The 24,685-nt window shown below is 35.3% G+C and overlaps 1 protein-coding gene and 1 long non-coding RNA gene across 11 annotated transcripts in view; one reads left to right on the plus strand and one right to left on the minus strand.

The window, feature by feature from the left end:
- The window catches only part of LOC103608470, a 14,491-nt gene extending 8,052 nt beyond the window's left edge, over positions 1–6,439 (minus strand). The window contains exons 1-2 of the long non-coding RNA XR_552063.1: positions 6,341–6,439; positions 5,201–5,296 (exon numbers count right to left, since the gene is read on the minus strand). This is a non-coding gene — a long non-coding RNA (uncharacterized LOC103608470). The remainder of the gene's footprint in view (positions 1–5,200; positions 5,297–6,340) is intronic.
- Positions 1–23,887, plus strand: part of LOC103608471 (girdin) — a 67,067-nt gene extending 43,180 nt beyond the window's left edge. Inside the window, exons 15-25 of one of the 10 annotated variants that reach the window (XM_008592900.1) lie at positions 987–1,132; positions 4,900–4,992; positions 5,105–5,319; positions 8,868–8,951; positions 9,937–10,137; positions 10,735–10,806; positions 12,240–12,320; positions 14,808–15,076; positions 15,273–15,732; positions 19,950–20,050; positions 23,332–23,887. In XM_008592900.1, coding sequence (XP_008591122.1) covers positions 987–1,132; positions 4,900–4,992; positions 5,105–5,319; positions 8,868–8,951; positions 9,937–10,137; positions 10,735–10,806; positions 12,240–12,320; positions 14,808–15,076; positions 15,273–15,732; positions 19,950–20,014 — 1,686 coding nt within the window. In that variant the 3' untranslated portion in view covers positions 20,015–20,050; positions 23,332–23,887. Of the gene's footprint in view, positions 1–986; positions 1,133–4,899; positions 4,993–5,104; positions 5,320–8,867; positions 8,952–9,936; positions 10,138–10,734; positions 10,807–12,239; positions 12,321–14,807; positions 15,077–15,272; positions 16,303–19,949; positions 20,051–20,590 lie in introns of those variants that run through there. The other 9 variants (XM_008592899.1, XM_008592901.1, XM_008592903.1 and 6 more) reach the window with 9 other exon arrangements.
- The last annotated feature ends 798 nt before the right edge of the window (positions 23,888–24,685 follow it).

Here is a 24,685-nt window from a genome sequence, read left to right on the forward strand (position 1 = left end):
AACGGGATCGCGGCCCTCAGTTTTGCCCCCGCACCTTGCTCAGCCAGTGAGCGGGAACTGGTCTGTATGTGGGATCTGAACCCTTGGCGGGAGCGCCGCAGCGCTCCCAAGCGGCGCACTGTAGCAGTGCGCCACCGGGCTGGCCCAGTTTGCTTTTTTTTTTAATATGGATCTCTGGGCTCCACTTCAGACCTGCTGGATTTGAATGCTGGGGCCCAGAAATATACTGTACAAGGGATGCTAAGTTTTACAAGTCACTGCTTTGGGCTTTATGACTTCTACTGGAACCCTGTCCTAGCTAAGGCACATTTCCAATTTCTACTAATTGCATACAAAAAGCCCAATGCTGCTGGCAGCCCAGCTACCAGTAATACCAGCTGGTAATACCAACCATTGACTAAATTACCTGACTCCCCTTGATCAAGCCAGAAAAACTATATGCAGATTTTTAAGGTTCCTTAGACACAGTGGTTGGGGAAAGAATGCGATATGTGAGTACCTACTTACTGTGTGCCATAGGCATACTACCAGGTACTTTACATATATTATTTAATCCTTGCAACAATCTTGGGGGATGGGAGCTATCCTTATTTTATAGATCTGATAACTAACTTGTCCAACATTTCATAGCTACTTAAATAGAAGACCAGAGATTTGAATCTAGCTTTTGGATTATAAATTTAACAGTTTTGAAAGCAGAAAAAAAAATACAGAAAGGAGTATTTTTGGAACTAGATAATTTGATATATATTAGACATAGTGTTTGTGAGAATTAAGAAAGATGTATGTATAGCATATAACCCAGTGCTATAGCTGTCATTGTCACTTAAGTTATCATTCCCACTCTGATCAAAGTTCAATCGTCTAAATGTTCAAATAGTGGAAGACTAAAGTCTTTGTGAAGTATTTTATATTTTTCATACGTTTCAGGTGATTTATGTTACATGTAAATGTTTTTTTTTAAATAAATTTTTGTGTTTAAACAGTTGCTAAGCCAACTTAAAGGAAATTTAGAAGAAGAAAATCGACATCTATTAGATCAAATTCAGACACTAATGCTACAGAACAGAACACTATTGGAGCAGAATATGGAAAGCAAGGATCTTTTTCATGTTGAACAAAGACAATACATGTAGGTACCAAATAATTTGCACTCTGAAATATTACTCATGATTTTATCATTGCCATACCCAGTGGCAGAGAAAACTCAAGCTAATTTTTCTTGATTTTCAACATTATCATTTCAACATATATATTTCTTCAGTGCTTATATTCCAGGTACTATGCTAATTAACCAGAAGTACTAACATGAAAATACATGGGCCCTGCTGTTAAGGAGTTAGTAATATAAAGTGAAAAATACAAATAAAAATTTAAATACAATAATTCTACAATGGAAGTGTGTGTAGGAGGCCATAGAAATAAAGCAAATATAAGAGAAGGAGTATCATAGTCTGGGAGAGGCAAGGTGGATTTTCCAAAGATAAGACCTGAGCTGAGACTTAAATGTTCAGTAGGGGTTTGCTTGGGGAAGCATGCTAGACCAAGAGAGCAATGCAAAAACATGGAGGTGTGATGAAAGTATGTTGTGGTGTCATACAGAACCTAAAAAACCTAATTTTTCTTTCTGGAGTAAAATTGAGGAAGAGGGAACAGTAGGGAAGTGGCTAAACAGACAGGAGCCAGTTCACAAAGATTTTTCTATGCCATGCAAAGGAGTTGAGATCAAACTACAGATGTGAGAGGGAGAATTGACAAGGCTTAATTATTGACAAGTTGTATCTCCACTAAGAGTGAAAGAATCTAGTAAGACTCAGGGATTTGGGCTTGGGAAGCTCAGGGGGTAGTCTTTGTTTTAAACCATGATTCACTTTTACTAGATTTTTTTCTTCCCCTTGCCCCCTAAATGAGAAGTACCACAGTATAATAGATATAGCACAGATGTTGAAATCAAACAGCTTCTAATTCATATCCCAATTCTTCCACTCACTAGCTATGTGACCATAGATGAGTTACTTCATTTCTTTGATCATTAGTTAATTCTTCTCTAAAATAGAGATAACAACACCTACTTCCCAGATTATCCTAAGGAGTAAATGAAATAATGTCTGTGCCTTTCAGACTTGACGTACATGATAGTAAACCAGGGCTCATGTGAAGCCCGGATACATTGTACATTTTTCTAAGCATCAATTTTATTTAAAAATTTGGGGCAGGGAACATTATTTCTATATTAATACACAGGTGTACCATGGAGCAAAAGGCAGAGTTTCCATGAACTTTTAAGATAAATGCAAAAACCTCAAAGAAATTTCACATTTGTGGCTGGCCACTTTGGACTACCCCTTCAGTCCTTTCAGGGGTACATATCCCTTTACTCTCTGCCATAAGAGGTAATTTAGGTTAAGAAGCACTGAGTATATACATATAAAGCTCTTGGCATGTGAATTTCCTGTCCTTTACGAAGAGGCATTATCCAACACTTCATCATCTTAATATTCTGACCCTTTATAACTAATGCATTTTTAGGGTTTTAATGATTGTGTCTACATAATTGACTTCCAATTATTATTACCTATTCTGCCTTACTGAATTTAAATTACAAATAGCCATCTCATCTGTCATACATTTCTAGCTGGATGCCTCTATCATATGGTTCTAGCAGGAGTGACAGTGAACAGGTAGTACTGAGAATTTGGAGGTTTCTAATGGTTTTTCAGCAGGTAAAAGGAGAAAGGAATTGGTAGTTGTGGACTTCTCTACTACAGCCATCAACTTTTCAACTGTCAGCTCTTCCATAGGCTTCAGATCCAAGCAGACCGTTAATAAGAAAGGTATAGGTTGTCTGCTTAATTTGTGCTGTGGTATAACTATTGGCAACATCTGTTCACAAAGCATCTTATATAGAATCTCTCAAATCAGTTCCTCCCAATTCTCACCACCATAATTCAGCCTTCCCTCTCAAATTTGTGCTGTGGTATAACTATTGGCAACATCTGTTCACAAAGCATCTTCTATAGAATCTCTCAAATCAGTTCCTCCCAATTCTCACCACCATAATTCAGCCTTCCCTCTCAACCAAACTGCCCATTAGCCTGAATACTTTAACTACCACCTTTCTAATATATCATATTTCACATTGGGTTAAGGTACCTGAAGCAAAGATTTCATAGTATTACTTTATAATGAAACTTATAATACATCTGTTTCCTAGTGAGTAAAATCTAAACCCGAAATTCTCACTGCTTCTGTCATCCCACATTCAAGCTAAACTACTTAATTTAGCATTCCTATCTTTCCTTTTCAGCCTATCTAAAATGGTGGTTTTCTACATGAGGATTTATTTGGTCATCCAAGATGGGAATATTTTCCCTTTTAAAAGTTCCTGTTGGGGCCGGCCCGGTGGCGCACTGCTACAGTGCGCCGCTTGGGAGCGCGGCGGTGCTCCTGCCCAGGGTTCAGATCCCACATACAGACCGGCCCCTCACTGGCTGAGCGAGGTGCGGGTGCAACACCGAGGGTTGCGATCTCGTTGCCGTCCCAGTCCGGGCGCGACACTGAGGGTTGCGATCCGTTGCTGGTCACGAAAAAAAAAAGACAAAAAGGAAAAAAAAAAAGTTCCTGTTGGGGCCGGCCCAGTGGCGCACTGCTACAGTGCGCCGCTTGGGAGCGCGGCGGCGCTCCTGCCCCGGGTTCAGATCCCACATACAGACCGGCCCCTCACTGGCTGAGCGAGGTGCGGGTGCAACACCGAGGGTTGCGATCTCGTTGCCGTCCCCGTCCAGGCGCGACACTGAGGGTTGCGATCCGTTGCTGGTCACGAAAAAAAAAAGACAAAAAGGAAAAAAAAAAAAGTTCCTGTTGTATTTCCATAGTACTTTTTTTTTTGACCTGTAAGGGGATCGCAACCCTCTGCACGGTGTTGTCTGCGCCATGCTCAGCCAGTGAGCGCACCGGACATCCCTATATAGGATCTGAACCCACGGCCTCAGCGCTCCCAGTGCCACACTCTCCCAAGTGAGCCACGGGGCTGGCCCTTTCCACAGTACATTTACTTTGGTACTGCTACTGCCTTGGATTATAATAGTCATTTATGTTTATATCTTCTCTCTCCTATTGTACTATAAGCAGAGCTACTTATTATTCATCTTTATATATACCTCATGCCTTCCTCATTGTAAATGATCACTAAATGTTTGTTGAGTAAATAATATAATTTGGCATTGATTTTCTTTTTAATTTAAGAGAGATCACTCTACTTTGGTCTGTGATCTTTGATATTTCATTTACAATTAAAATATCAAAAATCTTTGATATTTATAATTGTAAGAAAATATAATACTCAACATTTTAATATTTTGCTTATATAAATTATAATAAACCATCCTTCTTCATTCCAAAAATGATTTGAGATACTAGTGATCCAAGAATAGGGAAATAGTCAATGTTGATATAATGTTTGTTTAATAGCTGTAAAAAGATGTTTGTAACAGAGTTCCTTAAAGACATGATGAGATTATAGTAAGGAAAATGTCTTCCAAACAAATAAATCTTATTGAATCTTTAAGTTCTAAATTGTTTTATTTCAGTAAGTTGTAGATTTAAAGAAAAGGAGAGGACTGGCCAGTTAGCTCATTTGGTTAGAGTGTGGTGATGTAACACCAAGGATTGAGAATTCAGATCCCTGTACCAGCCAGCTGCCAAAAAAAAAAAAAGAAAAGAAAAACATGTAAAAAATCCCATTGTTACTACCTAATAAACTCTTAATTGTCAAGCATGGTATCTGTATTTGTTCATTATTTGGGGAGAAATTAGATCATAGCCACAAAACTATTTAATATTATTCATAGTTGTACAAAATGTGATGCATGTCCTAAAATGTAATTTTTATTTTTATAGTGATAAGTTAAACGAATTAAGACGACAAAAAGAGAAATTAGAAGAGAAAATTATGGATCAATACAAATTTTATGACCCATCTCCTCCTAGAAGGTACCATTAGCCAAATTTTATGAATTTTAATTTTGAAAAGTCATATTATTTCTAATGTTTTGAAGGATTATGTTGAATTTTAGACTGATAAGAATTTTTAAAATTCTATTAGGAGAGGCAACTGGATTACTCTAAAAATGAGAAAATTGATAAAGTCTAAGAAAGACATTAATCGGGAGCGTCAGAAATCTCTAACGTTAACACCTACCCGCTCAGACTCCAGTGAAGGATTTCTACAACTCCCCCATCAAGATAGTCAAGATAGTTCTTCAGTAGGTTCAAACTCTTTAGAAGATGGCCAAACCTTGGGGACCAAGAAAAGCAGCAGTGAGTGCTTAAACTCTTTAGTATTGATTTAGAATCCTTTCTAAAGATTTCTTTTAAAAGAAACTTCAACAGTGCTTTTGGGGAATGGTCTGATGAATGGCATTTCTTTTTAATTCCATATGATTATAAAATTAATTGCATGCTACAATAGTATATGACCACTTGATTTTCTATATTGCGTGTTGAAAGATATCCCATACACAGAGATATCATCATTTGGCCAGGGAGTAAAATATTGTAGAAAGAACATTGAAATAAGCCAGAATACTTCTGCCACTTTCAAGTTCTGTTAATATGGGTAAGACTTTTACCTTTGCTTCATACTTCACAGGGTGATTTTAAGGAGCAAGTGAAAAATATATGTAAGATTTTATTTTCATAATTATCTATAACTTAATTAGAATATTAAAGCATTTTGTAATGAGGTTTTTGCTCATATGCTTTGATAGTGTCAAATTGCAGCAAAGTTATAGTGGGAGAAGCAAAGAAAAATAGGTATGAATTTGAAGAGGTGTTATTTAATGATTTAGAAATAACCAAAGGTTAAGAAAATTATTGAGGGTGGCCAGTTAGCTCAGTTGGGTAGAGTACAGTGCTGATAACACCAAGGTCAAGAGTTCGGATCCCTGTACCGGCCAGCTGCCCCCCACAAAGAGAGAAAATTACAGAGGGATGGGTTGGTAAAGGATCAATTAAAATAGAGAGATGGGGAGATAATTTGTTTATAACTTTGTAATTTAATTTTATTACAAATTTAGAAGTATCACATCATAATGTGTCCTGTATAATTCATAGCCTTTTTATTTCGTTACTAGTATGCTTAGCTAAATAGCAAGAGCAAAGTAAAAGCCTAGAGAAGTGTATATCAAGAGGAAAAGAATTCAATACTGAGCTCTTTGAAAGTGTCCAAAAAGTTGACTACTATCAATGTTCTTATAAAACATGTAAATAGGATACTTTGAACACTCTCATTCTATCACCGGTGTCACTAAATTTAAAAAAAATATTTACATACACATACCATTTTTAAAACTAGATAGCAGGTAAAAGCAGCTGCTTCTTCCTCCAGGGGTAGACTCCAAAGCACTCAAAAAACTATACACAATGTGTATTATCGCCTCAGGTGAATTATCGCTGAAAAGACATTTTAGGGAATAGGGTTTTAAATATTATAGGGCATATTTCACAATGCAATTATAGCTGCCTAAAAACTAGAGTCCATAGGTAAACAACAATAAAAATTGTACATATGCATACATATATATGTATATATGAGTGTGTGTGTGTATGTCGCATGAAAGTAGTTTAATTCTGTATCCTCACATAAGATTATTGTTACCCTGGTCTTTTGCTGTCTAGTCTGGTCCACCAAATCTACATGAAACCTCTGAGTAGTTATTGTTGTAGACAGATCATCAAGTTTTCCTTAAAAAGGTGACAGATAAGTCAGTTTTATCTGCTACCTTTTTAGATATAAAATATTTGACATGTTATTAATTAGATGAGAAATGGTAAGGGGTATACTTAATTTTTTATAATTAAAGGTAGATATTTCAATTCAGTTGTGAAAAATACATAAAAAAGCTACAAAAGTCTTTTGGGGGGTCATCTAGTCTGTTTTATTAATTTTTTTTTTGCTTTCTTTAAAAGATGACCGGTAAGGGGATCTTAACCCTTGACTTGGTGTTGTCAGCACCACGCTCCCCCAAGTGAGCTAACCAGCCATCCCTATATAGGGATCCGCACCCAGGGCCTTGGCGTTATCAGCACCATACTCTCCCAAGTGAGCCACAGGCCAGCCCTCTAGTCTGTTTTAAATAAATCCCATTCTTTCATGCTCTCTGCTGAAACTTCCAGAATAAAAATCAAAAGGAAGTAATATTCTCCTTTCCTGGAGTTATTCAGCTTTAGAATTTAAAAATAAACATAAAACCCAACGATACTAAGGTTCTTTTAATTTCAGTATGCTTTGGGAAAAGAATATTGTATATCTACAAAGTAGTGCCACAAGAACAATCACATTCCTTCACCTGGAAATTTAAAACTCCTTTTATCCTGTCCATTTTGGAAGAGTGTCTGTCTGTCAGTAAAGCAGGCTTTGGAAAACAGTTGAAAACATAAAAAGAAAATAAAGTATCTAAACAAGACATGTGCATGCTGCAACCACTCGGCTTTTTTTTTAGCTAAGTGTCCATTTTTACATTGCTTTCAGTTCATTTCTTTTTAATCATTGAAAATAGCTGTGTTTGCCAAGTTTGAAAAGAAATAGGTGAAATTAAAAGCCTAAATGAATTATAACTGTTCCTAATAGCAATCAAAAAGTTAAAAAGCTATATGTTCATTGTACTCTCTTTAATGAATGATACTTGTCAGTTTGTCAAAAGACCTTTATTTGCAAAATGATGGCAAACTCTGAGAAAGGTTAGTTATTAAGGCTGTGTATAATATGTTTTTAAGTCCTTATGCAAGTTGTTTCCCTAACTCCTAAATTACATCTCCAAAGAGATGTAATAATTTTTTATATTTGTCTTATTAAAATTTAGCTTAAGAATGGTTAGTGACTCTAATGAACATTTTTATTGTTCTAATGACTCCTATACTTGAATGGTAATCCTGATTTTCATTCACAAAAATGTCTTGCGCAGTGCTTTTGATTTTTATAAATTCACCCAAAAAACCTTTCAAAATATCTAAAAATGTTATACATATTTTTCTTTCATTTTTGCTTGCTTTGGGGTGCCTCCTTATCTTTTAGCTTTAGCAGAGCTTAGTGCTAACACTTATTACTACTGTCAAAATACATTTTTTTTTGCCTCTTTCCATAAACCAACCTTTTGTAAAATGAACTCTGTATTTCATCTTTAGAAAGACTTTGGTCGAAAGAATGTATGTTTCGTGGTGCTGCTAAATAATGCTTGAGAATCCAGTTTAAACCAAGAAATAATTTACTATTTTTTTTTAAATTTAAGAAAATGATAAAAGCTTTTAATGTGATTTTTAAAGTTTCTTTAGATTGTTTTAAACATTCCCTGGACACCCTAATTTTTGTTGATGTATTTAAAACACTTTGTTAAAATGTGCATTTTCCTAATTTTTTCCCCAAAATAAAGCCTTATAATTTATAAAGTTAAAGAAAATAGAGGCTTGAAAAGCCTTATACATTTTCATAGTGTACACTGTGTGATCGACAAATAGCCTTAATTTAAAAAGTTTACCTTTACAACTTAACTAGGAAAATTGGTCTGTCCATAAGTAATTCTAATCAGTTCCTGTTTTTATAGGACTGTAGCCAATCCAAGCTTTCAAAGTATATGTTCCTCATCATTGTCTTCAGTGCTTTTCCAAATATTTTAAAGTATTGAAGTACATATTTCATATTTCATTATCACTCAGCAGCATGAGAATAATAGCTTTAATATAGCATACATAGCTGAAACTCAAACATTCATTTCTGTCCTTAATTTCAACATTTAACTCCCATCTGTTCTTCTCCCTTTTTTCTTTCATTTTTCCCTGTTTCTGTTTTTCCTCATGCTCTGACATTAAAGTGGTTGCACTGAAAAGACTGCCCTTTTTGAGGAACAGACCGAAGGATAAAGACAAAATGAAGGCCTGCTATCGTCGTTCCATGTGTAAGACTTTATGACAGTTCAGCTTCTTTCAAATGACTACACTGGCTTCCGTTACTAATTTTTCACTAACCTTTCTCTGCACTGTGCCAATTTTCTTATTTTGCAAAGTGCAGTCTTCCTCTAATACAAGGAGCTGGAAGAATATTTTTTTCAAAACTGGCACTGAATTTGCATTATATGTATATCCACTGATACATATACATGCGTATGTTTAGTCCTACACTTGTAAATTTCCAGTGCTTACTAAAAGTTGGTTAAAAAAAAAAAAACCACCCTTAATTTTATATGCCATAGAGATTTTTCTCCCAAAGAAATTTACTTAAGGAAAATATAACAAAACCTTTAGCATTAGGAATTTATTTCCTTAATGAACCAGATTAAATAAATAAATAAAATGGCCTATAACTTTTGAAAATGTTTGTCATTCTTTAAATAATAATATTCTGGGTTTTCTTTTTTTTTAAGTGGAATGGGTAATTATATAATCACATTAAATGTCTGTCACTTTGGATATCATCTCTTTCAGGTTTTTATTGAATGGTATACTTATTTGATTTGTAAAGTGAATAATTTCTTCAGTAATCTGCTCAGACCAAGGACTCATTTTCATATTCAATAATTATGCTGTATAAGAACTGCCCTCCATCTTTGTCATTTTTGTCACCACAAACCACATTATGAAGGCTTCTAATTATATTGCACATCACTGCACAAAAGCATGGCAGTTGTACATAGTAAAATTCCATTCTTTGTCTTTTAAAAGGGGTGGAGGTGGATAAAAGTATTTATTGAAATTTATCAGCCTTTGGCCTACTCATTTCATTCAACTGAATGCATGTCATAATTCAAATGACTTTGTGGTTATAGTTTTTGATGTCCATTTGCGTTTATTCATAGACAAAAGCCAGATCATTTATAATACAAAATAGAGATAAGAGAAAATACATTAACCATGCTGATTCATTTGCTTTCATTTGCATCCCAGCCATGAATGACCTGGTGCAGTCCATGGTCCTAGCAGGACAATGGACAGGTAGTACTGAAAATTTGGAGGTTCCTGATGATATTTCAACGGGTAAAAGGAGAAAAGAATTGGGAGCTATGGCCTTCTCTACTACAGCCATCAACTTTTCAACTGTCAACTCTTCTGCAGGCTTCAGATCCAAGCAGTTGGTTAATAATAAAGGTATAGGCCGTCTGCTATTTGCACTGTAGTGTAACTGTTGGCAACAGGAATTTTAATTTGACTTTCCCCTGTGTACTTTTTTTAAGGCAACAACCTGAAATAATTATCAAAACATGATCTGGATTTGATTTGGGGGAATTTTCAAATTTGGAAAATTTAAAACATATACAAATAACTAAAATCTTTCCTAGGCCTCCTTTCATAATAAACAGCTAATGAACAAAACAAGAAAAGGAGAAGTAAACCAGGTAAAGAGTAAAAACTGGAGGGAGTGATGGCTTTTTAAATAAAACCTAAAAGCACTATAACTTCAAATAAGGAGAACCACATAGAACTACCCAGGTTTTGCTTTGCTTTTCAGGATCACAGTGGGGATTGTTTGCTTCTGGTGTTTTCCCTAAGCAAGCCAACTCTCATTAGAACTACTCTGTTTCTTACTCCTAGTTCCAGTTTCTGGTTGAGTCTTGAAATATGTTAAATCAAGGTGTATTAGATGTGATTGAAAAAGAATTTCCATATTCTGCATAAATTAAAATTTTATAATGGAATTTTTTTGTTACAAAAGTATTTCTATATCCATTTTGCTATTTTATGTAGATACTACATCCTTTGAAGACATAAGTCCACAAGGTATTAGTGATGATTCTAGTACGGGATCAAGAGTTCATGGTAAGATATGAACTTTATTTAGAAAGTACATATTATATACCGAATGGGAATGCTAAGACTCTTACATTGAATAGGTGAATGTGGTGTTGCCAGCAAGCATGTTTTCTCTATCCTGCATCTCATCCTTATCTCTACCGTTTCTTCAAACTTGATACTCCCTGTTGCCCCTCTTAAGATTATTGCTTCATCTAAATGTTCTTTATTTTAGTCAAGGTCATTTATAAAGTATGACTGCACAATCCTCAAAGGTAATCTTATTACCATTTTTGTGTAAGTATAAGGTTAAAATTGTAAGAGTTACTTTTTTTTTTTTTTTTTGAGTTTCTGTAAAGGTTTTATACTGCACAGAGGGGTTTTATACTGCACAGAGGGGAGAGGGAGCTCAGTCTTTGGCAGCCACTTTCCTCATGATGGCCAGGACGCTGCTTTAGCTCCTCTCACTTCCTCTTAGCATGGATATGTGTTCCCCGCCTTTTCTTGATGAATTTTAGGGCCCATTTGTCCTTGGAGATCTCGAGCAGCTCCATGGTGCCATGCTTGCTCATATGAGGCAAAGTCACACACCTCTTGGATCATGTCCCACATGAACTTTGTATGCTTGGTGAGGCACCTGTGGCAGTGGCTGTGCCTCGGCTTGCTCACACTCTTGGTCACCTTGTGGCTCACACTCTTGGTCACCTTATGGCCCTTGTTGAGGCCCACAGCCACGGAGTAGCACAGAGCCATGCCTGCAGCTCTTTAATTGCTGCGGCAGAAGCTGTAAAAGTTATGTTTTACCACAGGTTTAGAAATATTTATTTTGGTAAAGGATAAGCGTTATTTTTGCAGTGTTGAGTATTTCAGATTTTTAAATTTCTATCTGGAAAATCATGTCTTACCAAACTAAATTATTAACAATAAATGGAAAACATTTTCAAGGAATTTCATGTGTAAGCAGGATTTTAAGAAGTAGCATAGGGCATTGTTAATTATACAATTATTTCCCTAAATAGATAAGAATACAGGACAGTAACTGTGCAGATGCTCATATTCCTTCTCTGTGTGGCATCTCTGCAATGTGCAGGGTTCCTTATCTGATCTGTTTGAAGTGACCTAATCACTAATGCTTTTGGGGGCCTGGGGGGACATGTCATTCTTTTTAACTAAAACAGTCCTGGTATTCATCTAGAAATCATTTTCAAATCTGATATGCACTTTATCCTCTTTTCTTTGAATCTCAACTATTGTTTCAGAAGTGTCCTGTTCTAAAGTGTCTTACTGAACTATCTGGAAATGCCTTTGCTTTTTTAATCTGTAAGATTCAACTCTATGGGCATGCTCAGCCTGTGAAAGTATGCATGATTGCTTCCTCAACACATTCTGCGATCAGAATGTAAAGATCAGTGTCATCAGCTAGAAGTTTTATCACACTGTCTCCTGATTTTTTCATTTAGCTTCAAGACCAGCCAGCCTTGATAGTGGCAGAACATCCACTAGCAATAGCAATAATAATGCTTCACTTCATGAAGTCAAAGGTATGCTGTAGGTAAATTTATTAATGTACTCCATCCATTTCCAGTATTCAAAAATGGGAGATGGGATGAAATTTCTGGGGTAAAGTATGAAAATCAAATCATCTATGTTTGGAACACAGTTCTTTAGTTCCAGTTCTTTGGTTTTATACTTTTCACATTGTAATACAAATGTATTTCAATGTATATAAATGTAAAAACAGGAGCAGTTATTTTGGTTTCAGTTTTTCATCTTCACAGATAAAACAGCCTTACTGCAATCTTTATACTTCAAAATTATGTATAGATCCTTATTTTACTTACATTTTGTCTTTGTCATGAAAATGGTTGTCCGTTTTCTCATGAGGCATGTGCATTGAACTCACATTACTCATATTTTAGAAATACTTTTAATTTACCCACGAAGTAAGGAGAAACACTTAATTTGAGAAGCAATTGTGGATGTGTGTATTGGGCAAGCGCTATATGATGCATATAATTCATACAAAGAATTATTTCAAGATTTTTTTCTAAATTTTTTAATATGCATTCCAAGGTAAGGTTTTTATGTAAATGTCTAGAAACCTTAACTAATACCCATAAAGATTCTGGAATGGTTTAAACAATCTACTATAGTTACTCTCTATAGTCCAGAATTGTCAAATTGTAATGAATGCATTTGTTCTATTGTATTTTTATTATAAAATTACTTTGTCTCAGTTATAATTTTATTTTATCATTAATGCTATGACTTTGTTGCAATGATCTGAAATATCTGATTCTAAGGTAGGATTGTTTTTTCATTTTTATAATCATGTTCTTTTATCCAGCAAAAAATATAGTCTAGAAATAGGAAGCATTTTGGTTTTGTTTGTTTTCTGATTTCAGAACTTAAGAAAATCTTTCTATAAAATGTTACATAACTTGAGCCAAGATTTTTTTTGTGACCCATTTTACTCTTTGCAATTAGGAAACCATAGAAAGTTGCATGTTCTGTCTTGATGTACTATATATTTTGTTCTTGATAAAAATGAATCAATATTCTAAAAGAATAGCATAGATTTTAGGGAGCTTTATTACAGAACTAATTTGTATTTTATATAGTTGCTCAACCTCAACCTCAACTGAGACTGTCTAGGCACCATACCAGTAGTAGACAGCAGGAATAATCAATCAGATGATTCAGACATTAAAAAAAGAATAAAAGGGCCGGCCCGGTGGCGCACTGGAGAAGTGCGCCGCTTGGGAGTGCGGCGGCGCTCCCACTGAGGGTTCGGATCCCATGTGGAGACCAGTTCCCGCTCACTGGCTGAGCGTGGTGCGGGTGCAACACTGAGGGTTGCGATCCGTTGCCGGACACGGAAAAAGACAAAAAGACAAAAAAAAAAAAAAAGAATAAAAGGGCCGGCCCGGTGGCGCACTGGAGAAGTGCGCCGCTTGGGACGCTTCCCAAGCGGCGCACTATCCAGTGCGCCCGCTTCCCAAGCGGCGCACTATCCAGTGCGCCCGCTTCCCAAGCGGCGCACTATCCAGTGCGCCCGCTTCCCAAGCGGCGCACTATCCAGTGCGCCCGCTTCCCAAGCGGCGCACTATCCAGTGCGCCCGCTTCCCAAGCGGCGCACTATCCAGTGCGCCCGCTTCCCAAGCGGCGCACTATCCAGTGCGCCCGCTTCCCAAGCGGCGCACTATCCAGTGCGCCCGCTTCCCAAGCGGCGCACTATCCAGTGCGCCCGTGACACCGAGGGTTGCGGTCCTGTTACCGGTCAGTAAAAAAGACAAAAAGGAAAAAAAAAAAAAAAAAAAAAAAAAAAAAAAAAAAAAGAAAAGAAAATGGGATCAAACAATATGAATCTTTCCATGAACTTTTTGAAGACCCCTCATATTTGATTTTATATTTTTACCAGAATTTTCTTAAGTAACTATCATGTCTCCATTTGACTTTTCTTATAGGTATGGTATTCACATTTTTTAAAAAAATGTTTAAGGTTATTCATTTAGGATGAACAGAGAAGCCTTCAAGTAAGTAATGAGGACATCATAGAGAGGAAAGAATTAGAATTTTTTGCATTTAGAACAGTTCTTGGTTTTAACATTCTGAAATGATTTAAAATTCACGTAGTCATGTTCTTGTTCTAACTTGAGGTGTTTTACAATTATTTGAAACTGAATTTTAAAAAATGTATTATTCACTCATTTATTCATTAAGTGTATTGAGTGCCTGCTTTGTATGAATTCAGCTCTGTTTAGGCTCTGAGTATGGTGGTACTAGCAAGTCTTTGCCCTTGTGGAGCTCACAATATTTGTCAGTTTGACAAAATAAGGAAGCAGACAATGAAGGGCAACTTTTAGAATGATGAAAGATTAACATGGTTTACTAAGCATTTATAAATAAAGCTTGAATGTAAGTTTTGCTATTCATATGATAAGAACCTGGTCAACACATGTTATTACTTATATAGGATTAATCTCATTTATGTTATTGAAGTCTCAACACGCCATTTACTCCAAAAGCAGGTGCAATTAATAACCAAAGCAGGCCACAAAGCCACAGCAGTGGAGAATTTAGCCTGCTTCATGATCATGAGGCTTGGTCCAGCAGTGGTAGCAGTCCAATACAGTACTTGAAAAGACACACCAGATCAAGTCCAGTGCTCCAGCACAAAATGCCTGAAACACTAGAGAGTCGAGCACATCACAGGATCAAAACTGGTTCCCCTGGAAGTGAAGTTGTTACTCTACAACAATTTTTGGAAGAAAGCAACAAGTTTACCTCAGTACAGGTTAGTTTTATCTATAGTGACCTTAATTTAGATGAACACCACAAATTAAATTTCTCTGAATGAATTTTGGAGCCGTTTTTTTTTTAGTTCAGGAGTGTTAAGAGATACCAGCAATTTTATATCATACAGACTACTATATCAGGAAAGTAAAAACATGGCTGTATTCACTAATCTGCTTTCATTTCTTTTTAAACAGATAAAGTCCTCAAGCCAAGAGAATCTTTTGGATGAAGTAATGAAAAGTTTGTCTGTCTCTTCTGACTTTTTGGGAAAAGAAAAACCAATTAGCTGTGGTTTGGCCAGGTCAGTAAGTGGAAAAACCCCAGGGGACTTCTATGATAGACGGACAACTAAATCTGAGTTTGTGAGACCTGGTCCTCGAAAGACTGAAGATACCTACTTCATTAGTTCTGGAGGAAAACCTACACCAGGCACTCAAGGAAAGATAAAATTAGTAAAAGAAACTTCTCTGTCACGACAATCAAAAGATAGCAATCCTTATGCCACTTTACCTCGAGCAAGCAGTGTGATCTCTACTGCTGAAGGAACTACACGAAGGACAAGCATCCATGATTTTTTGACCAAGGACAGTAGACTGCCTGTATCAATTGATTCACCACCAGCTACTACTGATAGCAACACCACTGCAGCATCTAGTGAGTACCGTTTATACCAGTGGTCCTCTCATGCACTTCATGGTTCCACACATGCTGTAGGTTCTTGTGCTCAAAATGATTTAGCTACAGATATGCCTGAGTCTCTGTATGCCCAAGCTAGAAACTCAAGATCAGAAAGGTCACATTTTCTAAACCAAACTTTTGCCACTATTAATATTTCTAGTGATGCACTTGGAATATTAGCAAAAGATAGTATAGGGTCATTTACTGTGGCTCATTCATCTCAGCCATTTTTATCCCTGAATACAGAATTAGTTAGTAACATAAGTGGGTTACCTCCCAGGCCAGTCACTAGAATGACTGACCAGTCTTCTGCCTCTTTGGATAAAGCTACACAGAAAGATAATGAACAGTTTTCTGATAATCAGAACCCTAGTCACAGTAACCAACAGTCTTCTGTAGATAGCAATAATCTTATCACTCCTGCATGCCTCTATTGTGATGACACAGAAGGTGCATTGTTGGTTTCTGAAGATAATCAAACTGTTTGGTATGAATATGGTTGTGTATGATCAGAGCTGCACAATATAGTATATTGATGTTATTTGATATGCCTGTGCTTCTCAAATCTGATTTGAAAAGCTGCTGTTGAAAAGTATTATTTGGCTAGGTTAATATTTTTTATTTTAAAATTGTTGCGTAGTGTTAAACTGTACATGATGGCATGTATATAAATGTGAATGTGTGACCACACCAAAGTTTGCATGAAATATTAATTGCATTGTACATTTTCTGCATGCCTTTACAAGCCCTAACCATACGTGCTCCTCTTTCACAATTTTTGATGCCTGATAAAAGATTGTCACTGTGATATCCAGAAGCATGTTAAAACAGTTGCATGCTCTATTACCAAGAAGGCATTTCTGAGTCGTATTTGTTTTGTTGCTTCCAAAAAAGAATGTTTGTTTTTTTCCCTTCCTCCCTCTTCTCCTCTGTCTCTTGCTCTTCCTTTCACTTTTTTTTTCCAGAATGTGCACTTCATATTGCACATGTACAGTATTAGTAAGGAAAATATGTAAAAAGATGTCTTTTTTTCCTGCCATCTAATTATGCCACCTGTCCTGTTTTATTTTCAAAGAAATAGTTTTAATGTAACACTTTATATTACAAATATTAACTAATGCCCATATTCATATTGTTCAGATTTAAAACATTGTTAATACTCATGAATTTAGTGTTATTCCTAGAAAGCCCCATCAAATTTAAATGTGATTTACACAATGACTAAGAGCATTTGTATTATTAATTCTATTCTCTGCACTTTTCTTCCTCTTATAAATTCAAGGCTCAAGTACTATCTTTCCTTCAAAATGACTTACTTACTTGGAATCAGTTAACACAACAGTTTTTCCAGGTTTTTTTTTTTTTAATATAGAGTCGAAGAGAAATAAACCAAATTATACTCAGTGTGTTGGAAATTTGTATTTTTACTTCTATTCAAAAAGGGTAGCAAGCTTACAAAGTGGTGAAAATTGTTACTTCTATAATTAATTATTAAATTATATTTGTATGCCGTTAAAACAGAATTTTTAAAACTGACTACATAGTGCTAAAATGTAAAACTGGGACTTGTAACCATTTAAACAAACAAGTAAGTTTTTAGTAGAACAAATTTCAGAGGTAAGAATAAGTATGAACTCTTTAGCTAAAAAAAAAAAACTTAGAGAAAATATTTGCTAACTCTAACTCCAGTGTCATAAACTTTTAAATTATCTTTCTATATTCATAGCACTTTTAAAGCAAATCAGCTAATCTCTAATTTGTAAAATACTTAAAAATTGGTATCCCTGATTCATTTCCTTCTGGAGGAATATATCTTAGCTCTGTCTCTGGAATGTATTTACTATTTTGATTCAGCCTAAATATTACTGATAACTCCACAGCCTGGCATCTGGAAAGAATGCCTTGAAATGTGACTTTCTAAGTGGGGAGGAAATTATTTTATACTTGTTATTATATTAAATTGTTATTGTTATTATTAACTGGTCCAAAGGAAAAAATCTGTAGAGAATCTTTGGTTAATGAAATTTGTATCCTTTGTAAATTAAGCTATCCTCTTGTACTTACATAAGATCATATTGGGAGCTAGGCCCCTTCCATTTATATCTTTGAGCATACTTTTTTTCTCATAGCCATTACTAAAAATGGTTCTGGTGCAGATAATCAAATGAACACAATCAGAAAATTTTCATATTTTTTAGTATCTCCTAATATAGTTTCTTTTTTTTTTTTTTTGTCTTTTGTCTTTTTCCGTGTCCAGCAACGGATCGCAACCCTCAGTGTTGCCCCCGTACCGGACCGGGGACCGGCAACGGGATCGCAACCCTCGGTGTTGCTCCCGCGCCTCGCTCAGCCAGTGAGCGGGAACCGGTCTGTATGTGGGATCCGAACCCTCGGGCGGGAGCGCCGCTACGCTTCCCAAGCGGCGCACTATCCAGTGCGCCACCGGGCCGGCCCTCCTAATATAGTTTCTGCACGAATACATTCTTCTATTTTATTGTCAGTTGTTGCCCAGTCAGTCCTAACATTTCAAATATTTCTAGTATTAATATTCTCCCTTTTTTTTCATAACCTAGTAATAAAGTTAATAGTAAACTCGGTTAGAGTGTGGTACTGATAACACCAAAGTCCAGGTTTTGATTCCTGTATCAGCCAGCTCCGTATCCCCCCAAAAAAGAAAAAGGTAGTGGTAAACATAGCTGAGATTAGATGGGGGCCATATATGACACAAATGTAATAATTAGTATTATTTCTTTTCCACATGGAGTCAAAGATTATTTCACAGCCATTTCAACTTTTTAGATATCATCAATCTGGCCATAACACTTTAAATTTAAAATACTAACCTTATTTACTCAAAAAATACATTGAAAAATCATGTACTTCTATATTAAAAATTTTGTGATTATTTTACAAAATTAGACTTACAGGAAAGAAGTATTTCCTACCCAAATGGCTACAGGTATATATACAGCATTTTTTCAGAAAGAATATATATATATATACTCTGTGCATGTGAAACAAGAACATTAGCATGTCCATGTGTCCTGAGAATTGTCTGCAAATACAGACTAGACTTCCCCCAGAAAACATTACCTGTTGTGGAGTCATAAAATTCCCCCAAAACAACACTAGTTTGTTACCTATGTTTCTTCATAGTACTTGGAATCAAATTTTTAGCAATGGGAAAAAACCTTAGAAATCATATGGAAAAAAAATCATTAAACATTAAAAAAATCAACATAACACTTTCTATAAATGAAATCTTACATAGATGCCCAAAATTAAAAAAAAAAAAAATTATGATAAAAATGCAGCAACTCTTGACTCAAGCAGCTGTACTTATTTCCTTTAAGACACCTCCATAAATATCCTACATATCATAAAGGATTATTTGAAAAACTATTCGAAGATTCAGTATCCTAATCTTATAAATGATGAAACAATACTTTCATACTCCTCACCTAGGTTTCTAAAAATTGTATCTGTATGATTTGTGTGACAGTGTAAACATATTCTTATGTATTTGGTCCCCTTTGGCCAATACAATTTTAGCTATAACCAGTATAAGTAGGTATATTATTTGCCATAAAATATGCCCCAGCACTGTTTTTTTGTTTTGTTTTGAGTAAATAATACAAATATTTCATTCTGGATGTTTCAGCTACTATAGGCAAGATTATTTTTTTACATTAAAACTGTATGGTGGCGGGCCGGCCCGGTGGCGCACTGGAGAGTGCGCCGCTTGAGAGCGCGGCGGCGCTCCCGCCGAGGGTTCGGATCCCATGTGGAGACCGGTTCCTGCTCACTGGCTGAGCGTGGTGCGGGCGCAGCACCGAGGGTTGCGATCCCGTTGCTGGTCCCCAGTACGGGCGCGACACCGAGGGTTGCGATCCTGTTGCCGGTCAGTAAAAAAGACAAAAAGGAAAAAAAAAAAAACTGTATGGTGGCTGTCCAGTTAGTTCAGGTGGTTAAAGTACAGTGTTTTAGCACAAAGGTCAAGGGTTAAAAAAAATAGCTATAGATTTCAATTATTTATAGATTCAAAATATAAGAGAGGTCTATCAGATTAATAAATTTCCCAGTTACAGTTTCTTTCAACTTGTCCAACTCAGTGAGAGCTCTTTAGTTTCTTATCTTCATGAATTATATTGTTTAACCTTGATTAAATAACATGAAATGCTTTTCTCCTGCAGATATGGACAAAGTACAAGAAAGCAGACATTCAAAAAGCAGGTCTAGGGAGCAAGAAAGCTCCTAATTCTCTTACCCACTACAATGACATGTGGGCCAAGTGGTGAGTTTCTGCTTAAAATGTAAATGAGACTAGTCTCATTTATACAAACTAACCAAATTAAGTATAAGACCAAGTGCACATTGCATTAACAGATGTAAATATTGCTTGCTTAATTCATTGACTTTCTGTCCTACTTACTAGTAAAGCAAGATTAGTTGGTTGCCATATGTTTTTATGTGTTAGTGCAGGGAACAAACAAATCTTTTGAAATTATTTTTCCTTCTCAATTCAAATTTTATTTTATTAGAGAATGATGTTCTAGGAGTTTTTTTTGTGTTTTTTTTTTTTTTTTACTTTGAAGTCTTTTTATGGTAGGAATACAGCTTACTCACAATTTTTCTGATAGTTGATGAGAAAAAACTAAATGCCTATTCTCTGAAGAGCCACTCAAAGAAAAATTGTCTCTGATTCTGTCACTCCCTCATTTCCATAGAAATATCTGGTGCATGCTGTCTTGTAGTGGCTGCTCTGTATTTTATCTCTTATCTTCAAACTTTTCTTATGTTTTCTTTCTTCTTTCTGCCTTCCAACTGAATACAGAGAGAAAAGTGTCCTTCAGTTTCAGTATGAAGCCTTTATTTCTGAAGTTAACAAGACACCTAGCAACTATAGGAATCATTTTAAAAAATCTTTAAGGAGACTTTTAACAATCCTTCATGAATAGAGCAGGCAAGAATACAAACCTTCATTCCTTCCTTGAATCAAGGAGCACTACTGGATTCAACTGCCAAAATTTTTAGGTTTTAGGACTTACTATACATTGTACTGTTAAGATCTACTGCGTAAAGGACGTTCTCTCGCTAAGGACCAAGTGTTTTAAGGTCGTTTCAAGAATTACTCCAAGAACAATCTTCTTTCATCATTTGTTTTATGAATTTATCCATGTTTGCATAATGCTTCTGCTAAGTATTAGCCAAAATCTAGCCATTTATATTTAGTTGTGTAAATCTAAATTAAATGTTGTAGTATTTTGTGGAATGTACTATATATCGAGATACAGAGAAAATTGTTTTGGCATGTCAGAGCCTTATTTGGTTAGCAGACTGCATGTATGCGTACTTTTTTTAAAAGCCAATTATTTTGATGCCCTTCAAAAGAAATTCCATTCATTAGATAAATCTGAAAAATCCATAATGAGATAGGAGTTATAAAAAATTTATAGTGATATTAATCTTTCCATATTTCCCATTAAGCAACATTAAGCATTCATACATGGATCCAAGGTAATTAGGGACTTTTTCTCTGAAACTTTCTAATAGGGTGGTTTTCCAGCAAATGGCATTCCCAAGGTAAAGCTATTGTGTTTGAACTCATTTCCCTTCTTTGGTATTAGGTTATGTATGTGTGTTTGTTTTTTTAAATTGAGAGCTGACAGTTGCTTACGAAGTTTTCTTATGGCAAAAATAATGTAAATAATTTACTATCATCTGCATTTTGCCAAGAACTCATTTATTATTAAGGTTATCATTTATTAATAACAATTTTTCTGTTTTTGTCCTTTATAATATTACATTAAAGTTGGTAACTGTTATTGGTACTTTTGAAATATTTGTATGCATTTGTTACTTTTAAACATTTGAAAGAAGCACAACAAAGTAGATTTAGTTAACCCAGGGGAACATCAATTTTTTAGTAGCTCCAATTTTATATCACAGTTTTATTTTCTTATGAAATCCAAAAAAGTGCATTGATACTCATTAATGCAAATTCATCATTTAACATAAATTTCAGAATAATCTTTTGGTCTGAAATGAGAAAGATATTGACTTATTATTTATTTTAACAGTGTACTTCTTAGGCTTTCTTTACCAGCTCTAAAGAACTTTTTGGAATAATTCCATATTACATGGTGTATGGTTTCTGAACTGTATGTTTAATCACTAAACCAGTAGCCATGAGAAAAGTCAGTCTCTATCTCTCTGGTAGGCCAGTAAGTAGCAGCATTGTGTTCATAGTCTACTTTCCAAAAGACCATCAGTAAAAAAGAGAGCATGTTTAGTTGACCAGAAATTGAAATGGAAGTTAGAGAATTTGAACTTATTTAACTCAGTGCCACCATTAACTAAGGCTTTGCTGTAAAAAGTTAAATCAAACTTTGCTGTAAAAAGTTTGAAACTCTTGGATGAAAGGTGTTATGGAAATCTGAACACAAAGGATTCTTATTAAAATACAAATATTGCACAACAGACATATTTAAAACCTATTCTCTAGACTTTGAAAGATCTCTCTCCATAATGATTCCCTGGATTCAAGTATCAAATTATAATGGGCATCATGACAGTCTAGAGACCCTTGGATATAAAAATGTAAATTCATTTTTAGGTGGATAAATCTGAAGTAAATGTAGAAATTATGTTTTAACTAAATACAGTAAGTGGGTAACTTAGATTTATATTAACTAGCATCTAATTTGCACAACTAGGACACATCCCAGGACAATTACTGAAAGTTGAAATTTAATGAGTGTGAGATGGCCCAGTGAGGGTGAATGATATATATCACAGCTTGACCTCTCCAGGATACTAAAATCCTAAAATAGAGAACTTGCTGAGTTAGGGAGAAAATGCTGAAGGACATTTCTTCAAGTAGAAAATGCTGAATGATGCCCTGTAAAATACTGAATCAGTAGGCTGACCCAAGAAAGGACAATCAAGAGAAAACCTTCAGACTGCAAAAATATGAATAATCTCAATTATATTCATCACCTTTTCCATACTATTTCAAGAAAGGACTAATAATAACCACAGGAATATTTTGCTTTCTCCAAAAGATACCTTCAGAAGCAAACTTTGTAGGAAGTACACTTTTACCTTAAATTTCTTTTGCTAAAAAAGAAAGCCAACTGGATATGCTTTCAATTATCTGGCTGTATTCTAAATCAACACGCTAAGGAAAACTGAAGAAATCAATATACAGGGTAATAGCTTCAGTCTGGAGCTCCAATAACATGCTTTGGATCTGGCCATGTGGAAATGTTTTGGTCCAAATTTGTGAATTGGTGCTTACCAAAGAGTTCATGAAAACAGATTTGTATGTAGCACCTTTCATGCAAGGCATGCTAAGAACCTATTTAAAAATCACTGTGCATATTACAGAATTGCAGCCACCTCACAAATGAAGTACCATAGGCTGTACTGTCTTAACAGTTTATGTCAGGAAGTGAAAAAGATACTGTACCAAATCTGGAATTATAATGGGGAGTGATAATGTATGCTAAATGACTTGTATTTTAAGTTTCTTTTTATGAGAAAAGTGGTGAATTTTTGTTTTTTTCTTTTCAGCTACACCTAGTCCTGAGATGTATTTTTTCCTTTAAGCATTGAATGAATAATGTGAAAGGAGCCCACTTTATAATATAAGCCACAATGTACATGTTGAGATATTTGGACAATGAAAATGCCTTAAATGGAATGCTTATGGATAAAGTTGCACTTATAACACCCTTCCAAAAAACCTGATTTTAAATTGTCTTTTTCTTTTCTACTAAGGGCTCTCTTTTTCAATGTTTGCCACTGTACTTATAACTGTAATTAAATATTAAATCAAATAATATAAATGCTGTAACATTTCCTTTAAAACTAATGCTAATGAGGAATTTGAAGTTCAGTGGCAAAATAATTATTATTTGGCATTACCTAATATCAGCCACAGTAATCCAACTCATGACAAAGAGACACATTGGTTGGTTTGTTTTGTCTTTTAAAAAACATTTTCATTTTAGTCTGTTTCTCTTTAAAAAATTAAGTTGAATTAATACTCTTATCAAACTGATATAAAATGAAATAAAAAGAGAGATGATTTTTATAACAAGTGTTCTTATAATCACTTAAAAAATTATAATTTTAATCAAGTGTTATTCTTTCATCCCTTTCCCTTTGCCCTGGAGAACTATTTTCGAACATAACCCATAACCATTTGGGGGGTATTAGAGGCCTGGTGAGAGTCAGTCTGTTAGTTCTATCAGTCGCAAAATAGATTTAAATACAGCCTAATAAGTTGTACAAATTAACCTTTCATTTTCACTTATACATTTTGGGAATCAGAATATTACTTTTTTTTTTTTTTTTGGCAGCTGGCCATTATTGGGATGTGAACCCTTGACAATGGGTTTATAACACAACATTCTAACCAACTGAGCTAACTAGCCAGCCCTTGGGAAGCAGAACATTAAAGACAGCAACTGGCCTTGGGCAAGCCTCTCTTTCTGAGCCTATTTTCACCCATAATGTAGGGAGGCAGTTAGACCAGATATCTAAGATATTTAATTTTTATGATTCTATTCATTACTATACCTTCATTTTATATGCAAAGCAACCTAAAATTTCCTCTTTGTCTTAGAGTTTTTGCCTTTAGAGTAGGCAAAAACTAACATGGGACTGTCATTACTTTTATCTTGCCTTTTAGTAACACAAGTTGGTGCAAACAGACCATACAATATTTCTATCAGATCAAACCTAGGAAAATATGGTTCTTTTAAGAATATCCCATTTGATTGTACTAGAGGAAAATATGAGAATTTTCATGACTGCAAGAGAAATTTTTGTAGTCTAGCATGTCAGATTGTCGAGGAGTGAAGGTTTGTTTAAATCTAAGTGAGGTGAGGGCTAGCCAGTTAGCTCAGTTGGTTAGAACAGT

The sequence above is a fragment of the Galeopterus variegatus genome, unplaced genomic scaffold (assembly GCF_000696425.1).
Source record: "Galeopterus variegatus unplaced genomic scaffold, G_variegatus-3.0.2 Scaffold8452, whole genome shotgun sequence".
NCBI classification, from domain to species: domain Eukaryota; kingdom Metazoa; phylum Chordata; class Mammalia; order Dermoptera; family Cynocephalidae; genus Galeopterus; species Galeopterus variegatus.